We start from the raw sequence: 16731 nt of genomic DNA, 5'->3' as shown, positions 1-16731 counted from the left end.
AGAGAGAGAGAGAGAGAGAGAGAGAGAGAGAGAGAGAGAGAGAGAGAATGAATCTCAAGCAGGCTCCATGCTGTCAGTGCAGAGCCTGATGCGGGGCTCGAACTCCCGAACTGTGAGATATGACCTGAGCCAAAACCAAGAGTTGGACGCCTGACTGAGCCACCCAGGTGCCCCTAATTCCAGAACACTTTTAAGCCATTCATTCATTCATTTTTTTTTTTGTTTTAGAGAGAGAGCATGTGAGTGGAGGAGAAGGGCAGAGGGAGACAGGAAGAGAGAATCTTTTTTTTTTTAATGTTAATTATTTTTGAGAGAGACCATGCAAGCAGGAGAGGGGCAGAGAGGGGGTGGGACAGAGCATCCTAAGCAGGCTCCACGCTGACAGTAGAGAGCCCAGGGCGGGGCTCAATGTCATGATTTCACAATCAGGAGATCATGACCTGAGCCAAAATCCAGAGTCGGTCGCTTACCCCTCTGAGCCACCCAGGTGCCCCTTTTTTCCTTAAGTTTATTTATTTATTTATTTATTTTAGTTGTCTCTACAGCCAATGTGGGGCTCAAACTCACAACCCTGAAAGCAAGAGTCTTGTGCTTTTCCAACTGAGCCAGCCAAGCATCCCTAGTTCTAGAACATTTCCATCACCCCAATAAAAGCCCCCTACCTGCTAGCAGTCAGTCCCAAAACCTGTTGTTTTGTGCTTTGCCCTTTTCACTTCGTATGTTGTGAACAATTTTCTCACCCAGTTAAAATATTCACCTAAAATACGATCATGGTGCAGGATCCTAGACCCCCGTGATTGGACACTGAGGTCATTTCCCCAACAATACTCTGGGTTTTCTTTTATCACCAAGCATTAGAGTTCCTCTTAGACCGAGCCTGCCCATCCATTTCTGTCTACCAGGGAAAAGAATTTACCAAAGTTCTTTTGTTTTTTTAGGTTTATTTATTTTGAGAGAGGGAGAGCACACGAGTGAGGGAGGGGGAGAGAGAGAATCCTAGGGAGGCTCCGCACCACAGCACGGACCCCAACACAGGGCTCTAACCCACAAACTGGGGTGTGGCGCCCCACCAGAATTCTTAATCAGATTCTGGTTTATAGGTATATTACCAAGTTCATGTGCAAGTTAATGACTGAAACCATTACGGTGTTTGGATTTCATGCGCTGTTTTTCGCAGAAGGGAAAGCATAGCAACTGCTTTCGTGCGTTGGTTTTTGGTGAGAAATCCCAGGTCGTACCAGCTTTGTGTTTTCTCAAAGATACACATAACTGTGAGGGGCGCCTGGCTGGCTCAGTTAGTACAGCGTGTGACTCTTGACCTCAGGGTTGTGAGTTCAAGGCACGGTGCCTTCTTAAAAAAAAATTGTAAAAGAAATACATCAGTGTGAACCCAGGTTTACAGATTTGCTAAGGCCGTGCCATCCAGTGTCAGCAGGTGTCCAGGCCGAACAGGTGATGGTGATAGTGATGATTAAACCAATACATGTAAGGTACTTTGCTGATTGACAAAAGCCCTTTATTTTCTTAGTCCTCACGAATTTCCTGTGAGCAATTAGTATTATTTGTTTTCTTTTTTTTTTTAATTTTTTTTTAACGTTTATTTACTTTGGGAGACAGAGCACAAGCGGGGGAGGGGCAGAGAGAGAGGGAGACACGGAATCCGAAGCAGGCTCCAGGCTCTGAGCTGTCAGCACAGAGCCCGACTCGGGACTCGAACTCACGAACCGTGAAATCAGGACCTGAGCCGAAGTCAGACGCTTAACCGACTGAGCCACCCAGGCGCCCCTCAATTAGTATTATTTCTATTTAAAATACGTGCAGGGGCGCCTGGATGCCTCAGTCGGCTCAGGTCATGATCTCACAGTTCGTGAGCTCGAGCCCCACGCTGGGCTCTGCCCTGCTTGGGATTCTTCTCTCCCTTTCCCTCTGCCCCTCCAGCCTGCTCGGGCGCTTACACGCACACGCGCTCTCTCAAAATACATAAACATTTAAAACATAAAATAAAATATATGGAAAGCAGGGCCCAGAGTTTACATAACTTGCCTTTCGCTCCCTAGCTCAGAAGTGACAGAGCTAGATTTCCACAATAGGTTTATTTACTCTCAGTCCAGGACTATTTGTACATCACGCTCCGGGACGGGTGGTCATTCTCTGTCACTTTCGCCTAGTAGGAGAGCCCATGAAGATTTGCCGTTCGCATCTGCCTGGCCTTCTCCCATTCCTGGGGCTTGGTTTGCGTCTTTAAGATTTTGGCCTGCAATTCGAGCACCTGCCACCAGATGGAAGGAATGCTCTGTTAAGGAAGACAGAGCAGGCATTAAAATGGCTGTTTGTGGGGGCGTCTGGGTGGCTCAGTCGGTTGAGCGTCCGACTTGGGCTCAGGTCATGATCTCACAGTTTGCGAGTTCGAGCCCCGCGTCGGGCTCTGTGCTGACAGCTCGGAGCCTGGAGCCTGCTTCACATTCTGTGTCTTCCTGTCTCTCGGCCCCTCCCCTGCTCATGCTCTCTCTCTCTGTCTCTCAATAATAAATAAACGTTAAAAAAAAAAAAAAAATTTAAATGGCTGTTTGTGGTCAGTCATTAACTTATCCCTGTTCCCAGTTTAGGGGATTATTTGTATAGATAATGCCCTCTGTCTTCATTCGGATCTCTGCCCCCATTATCTTAGTGACTGACTTAGCAGGATTTCTTTTTTACTGCTGCCTTTTGTCCCAAGACGATTTGTCATTCGGCCCTCTTTGGCTGAGCTGAAAAGCCTTCCTTCCTCTCACCTTGCTCTCGCATCTTCAAATAACTGTCCCTCTCCTGGAGTGCCTCGGGGACGGGTGTTCCTGCCTTCTGTTCCTCTGTTCAATCCACCCTGCATAATTCAGCCAAATTAATGTTTGGGAAATGCCACTTTTTAACTTGTCCTCCAGAAACTTCACTCTGCATTATCTAAGGATTCGTCTGGGGTTAAGGCGTGCCACATTCTGACCCTGTCTTATCTTCTGTGCTTAGAATACATACACCTTGCCTTGGTTCCTGCTGTCGGTGTATCCTATCCATCTTTAACACCTCCTTCAAATTCTAATTTCTTTATTCATTGCGTCAACAGATGTGTTTGGATGTGTTACCACGTGTCAAGCACCGTTTTAGGACCTAAGGATTCATAGTGGAATAAGGCAGGCAAAGTCTCTGTTCTCGTGGGACTTAAATTCCAGAGGGAGAGTCAGACGTCCCCTTCCCGCAAAGCAGCCCCCTAATCCTCCCCCACCCAGTACTCCCTTCTTCAATCTCAGAACACTTTTTTTTTTTTTAATTTTAAAGTATGATATCGCATTCTACCCAAACTGATGCATACATGTGAGCGTTGCTGTCCCGCGAGGTGCCTTTGGGAGCTGTGACGCTCTGATGCCATAGGACTTGTTCAGTACACGTAGAGCACTTTTCTTTAGGAACACCATCCAGAGCCTGCAGTATATTCACCTAAATATCCTCAGCTGTGGCAGATGCTCACCCTTTGAGGATGCATTGGAGTTTTCAAAACAGCCTCGCGTCTCCTGGCCGGGTAAATTAGCTAAGTGACGGTGTGTGACACAGGGAAGGAGACTGGTTTTCTGACAGCTCAAAACCGGGCTCTTGAAGGAGCTACCTAAAGAGGAATCCAGAAACATCAGAAGAAGTGACAGCAGCCCTGAAGTAAGGTCACATCCTACCTTGAAGGATAGCGCTCATTTGAAAATACCAGTTCTGGTCATTTTGCCGGAAGACGTTAATTGCAGTATCTATATAGTCCTGCCTGGTGGCGTTTACCGCCTGATGAATTCTCAGCTTGCATTTTTGCTTGTTTGTTTTTCCTCTTCTCCCAATTAAACGATACGTCCCTTAGGAGTGAGAAGTTTGGTTCTGTTTTTCGTATCCCCCACCATACGATCTTTGCACATAATCGGTGATCGGTAATAATATGTTGATTGTTTGATGAGACAGAAATACAGGTAGTAAAGCATTAGTTGATATTGTTAGTGTCAGTATCCACTGTAACAATATCCTGGCTGTTTACGATTTTGCAAATCAAGTTCACGTGTAGGGGGTAGTACCTTTCGGTGTTTTTATTGTATGCAAGAGGGTCTCCTAAAGTGAGATCCTCTTTCTGCTTGTAAAGCCAACGTTGGTATTAATGTAAATGAAATCGTTTGCCTTTGATTTGTTTGCTTAAACCTCTAATGGAGATTGATCGCGTTAGGATATTAGAAGGACTTAGGACTGACTCTAGACTATTTGGAGTACAGTATCCTGTGTTAGTTTAGAAAGTTCGGGAGGTGAAAACATTAACCCTTGTTTCCATTTCTTTCCAGAACCTTTGTTTCATTTTGCCACAATTTTTGTACCAGTTCTTCTGTGGATTCTCACAACAGGTTTGTTTCCCTAGTTATTTGTTTTAATGTAGTTGACATTGGCTATTAATAAATTACCTTTTTATGTATTGGACTGTAGAGAGGTATGTTCAAAGTCAAATGATTTTTTTAGTTTTTTTTCTTCTTTGATTCAACAGTTGATCTTCTTGGCCTGGCTTTTGACAATAGCAAACGTTTATATCTTTGCTTTAGTGATATTCTTAACTATCTTTTTGAAAGTTATTTGGTATGTCCTGTTGGAGTTGAGATAACCTTAAGAGTTTTCCTTTTATTTTATTTTTTTTAAGATTTTATTTGTAAGTCATCTCTATACCCCATGTGTGGCTCGAACTCACAACCCCAAGATGAAGAGTCACATGCTTTTCTAACCGAGCCAGCCAAGTGCCCCGAGCGTATTTCTTTTAATCAGTATAAACCATGTTTTCCAATAATCCTAAAATAGTATAGTTTAATACTTTATCCAACAAAACCTCACCCCTTTGCAGCCTCTCAGATTGATTTTCTAGAAAAACGATCCTTAAACTGGCCAAGAAGCTGTGATCCCGGGATAAAGCCTTGGATGGCTTGAGCGTCTCTACATTTTTTGCCCTTTGTTCTTTGCCGAACGTCTGTTACATAAAGAATATGCTCTGTGTTATTTTGACCCGTAAGCGGCAGGATGGGCATGCACATTTGTAGTTTTAACCACCAAAATGGATTTTGTGTTGCTTCTCGTGGAAGTATAGCCAAACACAGGAGCTGTAATACTCACTGAGAAATTTTGTGGTTAATCTATAAGCAATTCCATGATTTGGCCAAGTTGAGCTGCTCCTGACATCACCACAGGTATTAGAGGACGAAGTTTCTAAATTTCAAGGCATGCTTCATTCCTCCTGGTAGGAAGCAATGTGGTTTTGGTTTGGGTTTTTTGTTTTTTGTTTTTTTTTTTTTAATTTCTTGGCGGTATTTTTAATTTTTTTTAATGCTTATTTTATTTTTGGGAGAGAGACAGAGCGTGAGCAGGGGAGGGGCAGAGAGAGAGAGGGAGACACAGAATCCGAAACAGACTCCGGACTCCGAGCCGTCAGCACAGAGCCCGACGTGGGGCTCGAACTCATGGACCATGACCTGAGCCGAAGTCGGATGCTTAACCGACCGAGCCACCCAGGCACCGGGGCAGTATTTTTAAAACAGTGTATCCTTCTGAATAGGAAGTGACCGCTCTCTTTCCCTAGAACTTGCCTCCTCTTCCTTCGTTAGGTGACCTGTCTCTTGCATCAGCCTTCTTGTATCCAAGACTAACAGTATTAGTTACAGTTTTCTAAATTTCTGATGAAGCTGCTTTGTCTGAACATTCAGATCACTGCTGACCACATGTTTCTAATCCCTCGCGTCCTTGGATGAACGCAAGTGTTAAAAAGAATTTCAGATTTTGTAGCAAAGCCCTAAAGGGAAATTGGCTTAACCTGGTTAAAACGCTGTTGTTAATTTTTCAAACTCAAAGGGTGTTGCTTTGCCGTCCTTTGTTATCTCATGTACAAGTTGTGTGAAGGAAGGACTTCTTCCTTCTAAAGCCAGCTGAGATTTGGACTCTGGTCTGTCCGGGGTCTGCTTAGGTGACCTTAGCTCTTCAGCTCTCCATGGGAGGTGGCGTTTGGTTTTCTCAGTTGCTCAGATGGTAGGTTCGTTCACTTGACGAATATCTCTTGAGTGTCTCCTGTGTGCCAGGCTGAGTGCTGGCGATATAACAGTGATCAAAACCAAGTCTTACCCCAGCAGAGCCTGCAGTATAGCGTTAGGGGAGAGACTAAAGTCATCCAAGTATGTCAGGTACTGATAAAGACCCTGAAGGAAAAAGTAAAGCATTATGAATGGGCAGAAGATGACTGCAGAAGTCTGTTATTTCAGAGAAGATGATCTTGAAAGTTCTCTCTGAGGTGACATTTGGGTAGAGAGCTGAAGGAGCGGAGGGAGGGAGCTAGCAGACGTTTTAGAGAAAAAGTGGATCGGGTCAAAAGATCTCTCCAAGGTGGCGGCCTGGTTGCAATATCTTTATTTTTCACTTTGACCTTGTGCTAGTGCTGGATGTAGCAACCGTTATTGCAAATGTGGTTGTTGTTTTTTTGGTTTTAAGTTTGTTTGTTTGTTTGTTTGTTTGTTTGTTTGTTTGTTTGTTTAGGGAGAAATAGAACTAGCAGGGAAGGCAGAGGGAGGGTGGGGGGGGACAGAGGATCCAAGGCCAGCTCTGGATCACAGAGCCAGCACAGAGCCCGAGGCGGGGCTTGAACTCACACACTGTGAGGTCATGACCTGGGCCAAAACCAGGAGTCAGAAGCTTAACCAACTGTGCTGCCCAGGCGCCCTAATCGTACTTAGGTTTGGAGTGCCTCCAGGTAGTAAGCCTTTTCCAACTCGGGTCCACATCCCATGTTCTCCACGACCCGAGAACTTGGAGAGCAGGATTATAGAGAATGTAGAAATGGGACCAGGATTCAGATTCTTCAAGCAAAAAGCAACCCTTTCTTTTTTCTTAGCGTTTGTTTATTTTTGAGAGAGAGAAAGCACGTGCATGAAAGCAAAGGAGAGGCGGAGAGGGAGAGAGAGAATCCCAACCAAGCTCTGCACTGACGGCAGAGAGCCAGATGTGGGGCTCCAACTCAGGAACCGCAAGATCATGACCTGAGCCAAAGTCCGACACTTAACCGACCGAGCCACCCACGCGCCCCAAAAAGCAGCTCTTTTCTTTAGCAAAGATAATACTGGTCTTTTTCCTTTGTGAAAAGAAAACATTTATAAGAGGTTTAATAAGAAAGTATTATCAACTAAACCTGTTGGGTTTTTTGAGGGCATTCTGTCTCCTAATTATCCATCTAAGAATTACCGTTATCTCTCAGGTAACATCGAAGTATCGTAGTGGAACAAAAAGAGATTGATGCTTCTTTTGTTTGAGTGAAATTCCAGACCAAATTGCATACCAGGCCATCTTCCTGTTTGTTTGTTATCGTTGTTTTTAGTTTTCTCATTAGTGAAAATGGGGTGGTTTCCGATGAAAACATGGTATTGTGTCCCAACAAACTAATCCTCTCCCTTGAGAATTAAAAGGAACAAAACACCTATTTGGAGGTACTTTTTAATTCGTTAGATAATTTTTGCTGTGTTGAAACCTTCGTGTATTCTGTGTAGGAGCCGTATTTTTAATGTCGTTGAGAACGTTGCATGCGTTTTCTTGCTTGGTCTCTACTGCGGGCCAGAGTTCAGGTCCCTTCCCCTGGGCTCCCTTAGTTCCTTGCACACTCACCACTCTGCCGCCCCCTCTGGAACCTGAGCTCCTTGGCAGGGAAGGCATGACTCTTCTCTATCCTCAGTACTTGTCACTTAGTAAGCACTCAGCAAGTGTTTTTGAAGTCAACTAATAAACGAACTAACGTTCTAGTCAAGTTGTTCCCAACCCTTTTGAATCAGCCGCCCCTATTATGACAGTAATTGTATCTTTAGTAGCCGTTGATTGAAAAATGCCTAATTCTGTTCATTTGTGTCACTAACATTTAAATGCATTTTATTAATCACAAAACATTTTTATGTGGGAACATACATGTGAAATAGGATCTCATTTATTCGGGCCACATATAATGGTTATATGACAACATTTAGTACTTTGTAGAAACCTGTGGAACTCAGTATAGTAAAGCAAGGGTCATAGCATACCTTAATTTTCTTTCCATTAAAAAAAAAGATCCATGGTGTCAGATCAGTCCTTTATATATGTGTGTGTTATAACTTCCAATCTCTCCTGCTTCATTCATTTAATATTTATTGAATGTTTTCTGTACGCCAAGTTCTGTTCTAGGGGCTCTGTATGGTCAAGACCACCAGCCAGAGACCACCAGGAACACCCCTGTAGTTGATCATATTAGGTTTAGTACTCCATGCCGAAGGAAGAGTGTGCACTGTGAAGAATGGTGGGGCCTCTCAGGAAGAGAATATTAGAAAAGGCTTAGAAGATGGGGGTTGGCGCATCCGGCTGGCTCAGTAGAGCACATGCCTCTTGATCTTGAGGTCATGAGTTCGAGCCCCATGCTGGTTGCAGAGATTACTTAAAGTCTTAAAAGGGTGGGGGGGTTGGGTTTGAATTAGGTCATTGGGGAAGGGTGTGGGTGAGGAGGCTTGCTCTAGATTGGGTGCTGTCGCTAAGTGGGGGTAATTTTGTGACTCAGCATTTCAGTAAATCTTACCCAGGAGGTTAACTTTGTCATTTGGGCAATATTCATATTCTGTGCTCAGTGTGACTACGGAGAGGTCGTGTTCTTGTCTTGAGCCATCGTGGTCGCAGAATAGCGAAATGCTGAGTCACAAAATTACCCCCACACTAGAATTTAAGCTCTATGTGGGCAGGGATTTTTATTTACTTTATTGTCAGCTATAGCCTGAGAAAAGCCGGGCAGCCTTGTCTGGTGCTGCTGTTCTGTGAAGTTATTCATGCTCCTGGCACTATTCTGCGACCTGGCAGAATAGCCTTGTCTGGTGGTGGTGGTGGTGGTGGTGGTGGTGTTGTTGTTGTTGTTCCGATGTTGTTGTTGTCCTGGCACTCGAGCTTCTGGATGGCAGGGGGCTGCCTAGTGTGATGACAGAGACAATAAAACTAACAAATTTATAACATCGGATAAAAGGCCATTAGTGCTATAGGAAAATAAACCACAGGATAAAGGGGGAAATGCATCCATGAGAGAGGGAATGGCAAGGTAAGTCCAGGTCGGCCTCTCTGAGAAGGTGACATTTGAGCTGATCTTTGTGAGTGAGGGAGTCATCCGGGAGGCTGTCGAAAGGAAAAGTGTTCCGGAAGTCCAAAGGACTTGGTCTCCCTCTCTCTGCCCCTCCCCTGCTCACGCTCTGTCTCTCTCCTTGAAAATAAATAAACATTAAAAAAAACAAAAAGGGAGATAGAGCCGATAGCATGGAAACATCCTGAATAAGATCCTTTGTAAAGGGAGGGTATATGAATATGATCTAGCACAGCATGTTTCTTTTCTGTAGTTATCAGAGAGACCTTATTTGTGAACTTCCTTTACTATCACAAAAAAGAAAACGTGAAAGGATCCTCTCTCGTTTTCGCTTGTGATTTTTTTTTTTTTCCCCAAACACCTACATTTCTTTTTCTTCTGTCATTTGTCATTTCAGCCGCTGTATGATGCCGCTTACCTTACAATGTACAACATCTGCTTCACATCCTTGCCCATCCTGGCCTACAGCCTACTGGAACAGCACATCAACATTGACACCCTGGCCTCAGATCCCCGACTGTATATGTAAGTGGAACGTAGAGTTAAAAACCACTTCAGGCCCTCAAAACCGGGGGTTTCCTTTCCTCTGCAGGTAGGAAGGACTCAGCGGCCCCCCTGGTACCGTTCAGCCGGGAGATAGATGGCCCGTGTCCTGGGTGTAGGTACCATCCCGGGATGCGCGTGAACCACTCAGTTTCATCTTCGGTAAAATACGGGTGACGGCAGCGTCTTTTGCAAGGAGTAAAGGAGGGACTGCATGTAAGACAAGTGCACACAGTGCCTGGCACACAGGAAGCTCTCAGGGGGATGGTAGCTATTAATCTGACTCTGACACCCTCCCCCACCATAGCTTCAGGCCTGTGCTGCGCGCTTTCGTGCATTAAGAATGTTGAAAACCCGAAGGAAGCTGCTGAGTGAGTACAAATTATTTTCAGGGTTTCCGTGGAATTTCAGTGAGGGAACTGCAGGAGTATAGCCCAAGAGTTACTGCGCGGTTTCCCGTAGAGGCTACACTTGCTCACACCCGCGTGAATGGGCTCCGTGCGTACCTGTGGCCCAGCACAAAATGCCGCCCTCCCCCTCGCCTGCTGTCACGAGACCCCGACCTCAGCCTGTGACTGTCGGTGTAGATCGCTCCGATCCTTCTTTCGGAACCGCACGGCACGTTCCAGGTTTCACCCTCGGGGATGTAGTGACTCGGGGCACTTCCCAAACGCCGTGACCTGAAACGAGACATAATGTGGCTAATTTCCGTGTGTTCAAGAGAAATTTAAATAGGAAACTGTAGGTCTGTAGAGGGAAGAGGGACAGTACATCGGCCGCCTCCCAGCATGGCAGGTGCTCAGGCCTGAGCTGCTGGGCGGCTGCTCCCCAAATCTCCATTCTCTCTCATGTTCTCGTGCTTGCCGGCGATCGTGTTGGGAGTTTCCAGCAGCCTCGTCGTTCATGTGAGTGCAGCTGGAAGGCCTCGCCTATCCCCCAGCATACCATGATGCCCCTGCCCTTCTTCCCACAGGGCGTAATGTAACTCCGGGAGACAGTCTAGAAAGACAGGATCCACTCAGTGACACTCGCAGAAGCCTCACTGGCTGGCACTTGCCGGGCACACGCTGCAGGCATCTTTAGGAAGGTGCCTTCCCTGTGGCTCCCAGTTGCCTTGAGAATGTGACTTATTGTCTGTGGTGAGAGCTTGTTTCTGAGAAGCAGCCCCCTCTGTCCTGCAGTTTTTCTAGGGCAAACAGCAACACTTTGCTCTATGCACCCCCCGAATTTCACATAAACCCATCCTTTCTGCAGCTCTGCTCCATGAGAATTAGTAGCCGTATTTGACGTTCTGACGTGCACTGAGAAGATTGTGTTATTTTTTTTTTTAATTTTTTTTTACGTTTATTTATTTTTGAGAAACATAGTGTGAGCGGGGGAGGGCACAGAGAGAGGGAGACACAGAATCCGAAGCAGGCTCCAGGCTCCAAACTGTTAGCACAGAACCCGCCGCGGGGTTCGAACCCACGAACCGCAAGATCATGACCCGAGCCGAAGTCGGACGCTCAACCGACTGAGCCACCCAGGCGCCCCGAAGATTGTGTCATTTTAACAGATTTTAAGGTTTTGATCCACCTGCTGTTTACGAAACATTATGTGACTTGCGGCGCCTGGGTGGCTCAGTCGGTTAAGCGTCCGACTCTTGATTTCAGCTCGGGTCGTGATCTCGTGGACGTCACATCGAGTCTGTATCGGGCCTCGCGCTGGGCCCAGAGCCGCCTTGAGATCCTCTCTTGCTCTTCCCCTCCCTGCCCCCCCTTCAAAAAAAAAAACAGAAAAACCTTATTTGACTCATTTGCAAAAAATATAAGCGACACACCGAGACCTAAAAAGTTTAAATTCCCAAGAGGAATGCTACTACACTAGTACTTTTAAACTTTACTGACATTGGAGTCGCCTGGGGCGCTTTAAAATTATCCTAATGCCCAGGTTACACCTCATGCCAGTGAAGCCAGAACGAGGGTGGGAGTGAGGCATCAGTGTTTTTAAAGATCCCCACGTGATTCCAAGGTGCATCACCGTTGGGGAACCGTTATGATACTCCTTTTGAGGCTCATCTGTGAATGAGACTGACAAAAATACCTATCCCGCGTGGTTTTTATGTGGATAAAGATGGACAACGTAGGGGCACTTGGGTAGCTCGGTTGAGTGTCTGACTTCAACCCAGGTCATGATCTCGCGGTTGGTGAGTTCGAGCCCCGTGCCGGGCTTTGTGCTGACAGCACAGAGTCTCTTTGGGTCTCCCTCTCCCGCTCCCTCTCCCCTGCTCGTGCACGCGTGCTCTGTCGCTCAAAGATCAATAAACATTTTTTAAAAATGGACAATGTGTGTAAAACTCTTAACCCGGCTTACTGACACGTAAGAAGTAGTCAGTAAATGGGAGCTAATTATTATTGGTGAGGTGGTTGTTGTTGTCAGTGGCCAGAATTTTAGCTTGGCACTCTGTTTACTCGCTGCCTTAGTCAGGAGGCGATTGCAGGGAGGTAGACCTGTGGCTCCGCATGGCCCTCCGGTCCTCCAGGGATAGCGCCCTGCATTACAACAGGGTCATCACACCTGTGTGCCTTTCGCTGTGGCCTTGAAGAGACGGCCTCCGGAGGTTCATTACCCTGTGCCTTTTCCCATTTGCCAACAGGAAAATCTCTGACAATGCCATGCTCCAGTTGGGGCCCTTCTTATATTGGACGTTTCTGGCTGCATTTGAAGGGACAGTGTTCTTCTTTGGGACCTACTTTCTCTTTCAGACTTCATCCCTGGAAGAAAATGCAAAGGTAAAAAATATATACGTTCCATCTGTTGGTATTGTAAGCACGGCTTATCTTTTGTCTATCGGCACTGGATTTCTCATACGCGTAATCTAGCTCTAATCATTTTGCCAACTTTTTCTTAAGGTGTAGTTTTCAGTTCCCACAACTTTTTTAGAACGATAGAAGTGTTGAAGTAAGCCGCCTCCTGTGCGCATGGCTAACTAGAGACCTTGTGTACAAACCTTCCAGAAGCTTAACTTGGCTGTAATTTTTAATAGCTGAACGGAGTTTTTAGTACTTCAGCATTTGGACCCCTGTACCTTTCCTGATGTTTTCTTTTTAAGGAAACTCAACCCCCAACGTGGGGCTCGAACTCAGGACCTCAAGATCAGGAGTCACGTGGTCTGCTGACTGAGCCAGCCAGAGGCCGCAAGGCTTCGCAAAGCAGGGGCAAAGCCTGGCCCCACTCGGTCCTTGTTTATAGCGGCCTTTCGTGCTTAGAGTTGAAGGGGGTAGCCCCCGTATCTTTACAATATTCGCCCAATAGTTGAAGAGTGGGAATCCCTTCCACATGGGAGCATAGTGTTTTCCAGAAAGGCTACACTAATCCCACCAGGGCCTTCCTGGCAAGCGACTACATAAGTCAGCACCTGCGTGGGGGTGGTTTTTCCCTGGCTTGTGTTCTAGGAAAGAACTGCTGATGGGGTGAGGTCTTCTCACAGCCACACGGTGAATGTCGAGCCCAGCACTTCACATGTGCCTTCGCTACGTTCGTTCGATTCCTGGGCTTCCTCTTCAACGGTCACTCATTCTTTATCATGTAGGGCGAAGCTAAGGTTCAAAATGAATTTACCGAGCACAGTGACTGTGTCCACAACCTGCACAGTCAGCATCTGTTAGGGAAGTAATGGGCTCAAGGAATTTGAATGATACTTTGAAGTTAGGTACTACATACACACGAAACCTTTCCAATTTGGACTAACAGAAGGCAGTTTAATAGGAGTCCCTTAAAATTATTAATCACTGGTAGCACCTGGTTGACTCAGTCAGTAGAGCATGGGACTCTTGGTCATGAGTTCGAGCCCCAGGTTGGACATGGAGATCGCTTTAGAAAAATGGTAAATCACCAAGTAACTGCTGGAGAAATAGAGATCTAGGACTTTAGAGTAGGCACACGTAGCCCTTGTCAAGGAGAGTACCTTCCTAAATCTCTGTAGGCCAATCCCTTGGGCTTTGCCCACCAGTAAGAAGGGATTACATCACACGATTTCTCAGTTCCCCGTAGCTTTACGGCTGCTTCTGTGACGTTCACGTTGTATTTTAGTTTCATCTGGCACATAAATTCTAAAGAGCTGACTGTTTCTGAAAAAGAGTTTGCCGCAAAGTAGGTGGGTACTCTCCTGCGGTCTGGTGCCACGTTTCATTTGCTCAGCAGACTTTGGGTGGAGCGCAGGGAGCTTTGGCCCAGCGTGTGTCCCATTCCTCACCCATTTTGAGTTCATGAAGGCCAAATGGATTAGACTGTACTGCGCATGTCGCCATCCTTCTAACTGTTTGCTGAAGTTACAGTACGTGTAAGAACTGTTGTCAGCAATTAAACATGACACCACGTATGATTGGATCAAATCCTTTTTTTGTTTTTTTTTTTTGCTTCTGTTAATCTTAATTTTTTATGATTTTTTTAAAAACGTTTTACATTTCATTTTCTGTTTTAATGCTATGCATTCAGATCTTGACAGCATTTGGTAAGCATATGTGCCATTCATTGCCGCAGTTACGGAGTTATACACGCTCTCTGCTTCTCTTCAATGTGCACCTGTTGACAGTTCTAATAGTTACAGCCAAAAACTTAGGCCTTATCTTTAAGATGTGAGTCCATTTGTCTAGAGATTGGTCCTCCTTGGAGAGCTTTTACTTCTGTATTGCAGAGAAAGCCCGTATCAGACTCTTCAGAGACACGAATCATCCAAATGCCCTGTTTTGATGAACATTACCGTTAGTGGGAATAGGGGTGGGTTTTTTGTTTCTCTGCCTTTATGACACCAGTGTGTTCCCTGTTCAGTACTACGTGAAGTAATGGAAATAAACCCCGTCAACCACAAGTGTGCTGTAGCTGTCCGAGGAAATGTAGGGTCACAGTAAGAGCCAACGTCTTGGCCTGATCTTTTGATCACATATTTCCCTAAACAGTTTCTACGGAAATCCTCAGCATTTACGCCGAAGATTAAAGTTGCCTTTTTATTTGCTTAAGTAGGCTCGTGTATTCATGGTGCGTGTAATTGTTAAATGTTTTTCAGGTATATGGAAACTGGACTTTTGGAACCATTGTTTTTACAGTCTTAGTATTCACTGTAACTCTGAAGGTTAGATTTTTTATTTATTCAAATATACTTAATACCGTTTTTGTAGTACTTTCTGATCTCCCACTGTCCTGTCTTTTTTGTCTTCTCTTTATTTTTATTTCAGGTTGTTCATTCAAGTGTGAATCTTTACCAAACTGTGTATGATATTAGATATTTAGACACTTGTATGCTATTTGTGAACCATTTTTCCAGTCTGTTAACGTGTTCTCTTTCATTTCATTCCATAAAAATTCATACACATAGTTATGTTCAAAATCTGTATGTAGACAGGCTGTGAGTGTGTGTGTGTGTGTGTGTGTGTGTGTGTGTGTTCATGTTGAAGAGTTGAATAGTTTTTAAAACTAGGTATCTGTTTGCCAACACCAGGCCTCAAAGCAGTTTGGGTACTTAAGACAATCGAATAGATGTCCATGAGCGAGAAATGTGTGCAAAAGAGCTCAGTAGTAACAAAATTTTATATAATATCTTTATCACTGATGTGTATCCATATTAGTGATGAAATGCATAAGAATGTACAGCAGGTAGCATACAGGAGTCATTGGCATTAACATGCAGCCATGTAGTATACTCTGAAGGCTTGCTGAATTCGACCCTTGAGACTTCCGATTTGGGACTCTCTTATCCTTGAAAGCATAATCAAATTCTTTTGATGAGCGTTCCAGTAATGAACACCTCACGTGGGGTCCAAGAATGAGCATCTTTAAATGAATTCCAGTGGTCCAAACTAGAATTCTAGAAGAATGATTGACAAAGGACCTCTGATCATCTCCCCTCTAAGTTTTTATTCCTGATTCATTTCTCATACCCAACAGAGCCAACATGCGTTTGCATTTTCCATCGACTATTTCAGTAATATTTTAGGGCTGCAAAAGAAAATGCTACAATTTTATCTCAGTTTATCCACTTACTAGCTGGTATTCTTGGGCAAGTGACTCCATTTCTCAGTACCTTCATTTCTTCTATAAAATGGAGATAAGCGTTATCGCTTAGGGTTTTTGGTGGGATGTCTCTCAGTGAAGACACACAGAGCATTTAGAACGGTGTCTGGCACATAGAATGTGGTCAGAACGATAGATGCTAGTTGTTGCTATTTATTACGATGATTCACAGGATCATGATTTGAAACGAAGGCCTCCCCACCTTTTTTTCACCTGCTCTTGCCTATGGCCCCAAGGCTTCCACGCGCCCTTCGATGTCAGAGTTGGCCTTACCGTGCTGTCTTTCATGTGTCCCTCGAAAGACGTGCACTCTCTCATCTTTGGATGGGCATCATTGTGACCTTTTCCCGAGCAGCCCACAGGTTTATGGATGAGAACCTATAACAGAGAGTGGAGGACCGGGGTGTCACAGCAAGTAACAAAATGGAGACACCGCCTCCTCCTTAAAAAGTTCAAAAACATCCCCAGATGTTAGTCCACGTGGCCCAGCGATTTTACACAGGCAGAACAGACCATACTTTTTATTTTTAGATTGCACTTGAAAACCTCAGGTGCCACAATCCGAAGAGACAGTCGGCCCTGGCAGAAGCGTGGAGGGATTAACACCTAAGGCAACTGAAAGTGTTACTCGTGTAACGGACTAGACCTGGCTTTCACAATTGAAAGGCGCACTACCTGGTCAGGCCCAGGATTCATTGCTACATGGCGCCAGGCGTGTAAACCTAGTTCCCTTGGCATTTAATAATCCCCGGCTGTTGTGTTGGAGCTACCTCCCTGTAGTTCGTCTCCTCTTCCTAACTGACCCTTCCATCTCCTGCTGCTTTTCTGTGTCCATCTAGTGCCAGCTCGGCCTTGTCCGTTTGTCGTCAGCTTCTTGGCCGCCACTCCCCGAGGACTTGGGGCTCCAGCCTCCTGGATATTCCCGTGACCTCGATGCCTGCCTCTCCTTCAGGGGTGCGGCATCTCCAGCCCCACACCCACCTGCT

At 45.4% G+C, this 16731-nt stretch overlaps 1 protein-coding gene across 11 annotated transcripts in view; it reads left to right on the top strand.

Annotated features, from left to right (window-relative positions):
* The window catches only part of ATP11C (ATPase phospholipid transporting 11C (ATP11C blood group)), a 107382-nt gene that overhangs the window by 75120 nt on the left and 15531 nt on the right, over positions 1-16731 (top strand). For all 11 annotated transcript variants that reach the window (XM_040468551.1, XM_040468557.1, XM_040468554.1 and 8 more), the window contains 4 exons: positions 4338-4397; positions 9552-9679; positions 12333-12468; positions 14742-14807. In XM_040468551.1, coding sequence (XP_040324485.1) covers positions 4338-4397; positions 9552-9679; positions 12333-12468; positions 14742-14807 — 390 coding nt within the window. The remainder of the gene's footprint in view (positions 1-4337; positions 4398-9551; positions 9680-12332; positions 12469-14741; positions 14808-16731) is intronic.

Source organism: Herpailurus yagouaroundi, unplaced genomic scaffold, assembly GCF_014898765.1.
Source record: "Herpailurus yagouaroundi ecotype Mexico unplaced genomic scaffold, PumYag 67702, whole genome shotgun sequence".
Taxonomy (NCBI): Eukaryota; Metazoa; Chordata; class Mammalia; order Carnivora; family Felidae; genus Herpailurus; species Herpailurus yagouaroundi.
This window is presented reverse-complemented; position numbering and strand designations above follow the sequence as displayed.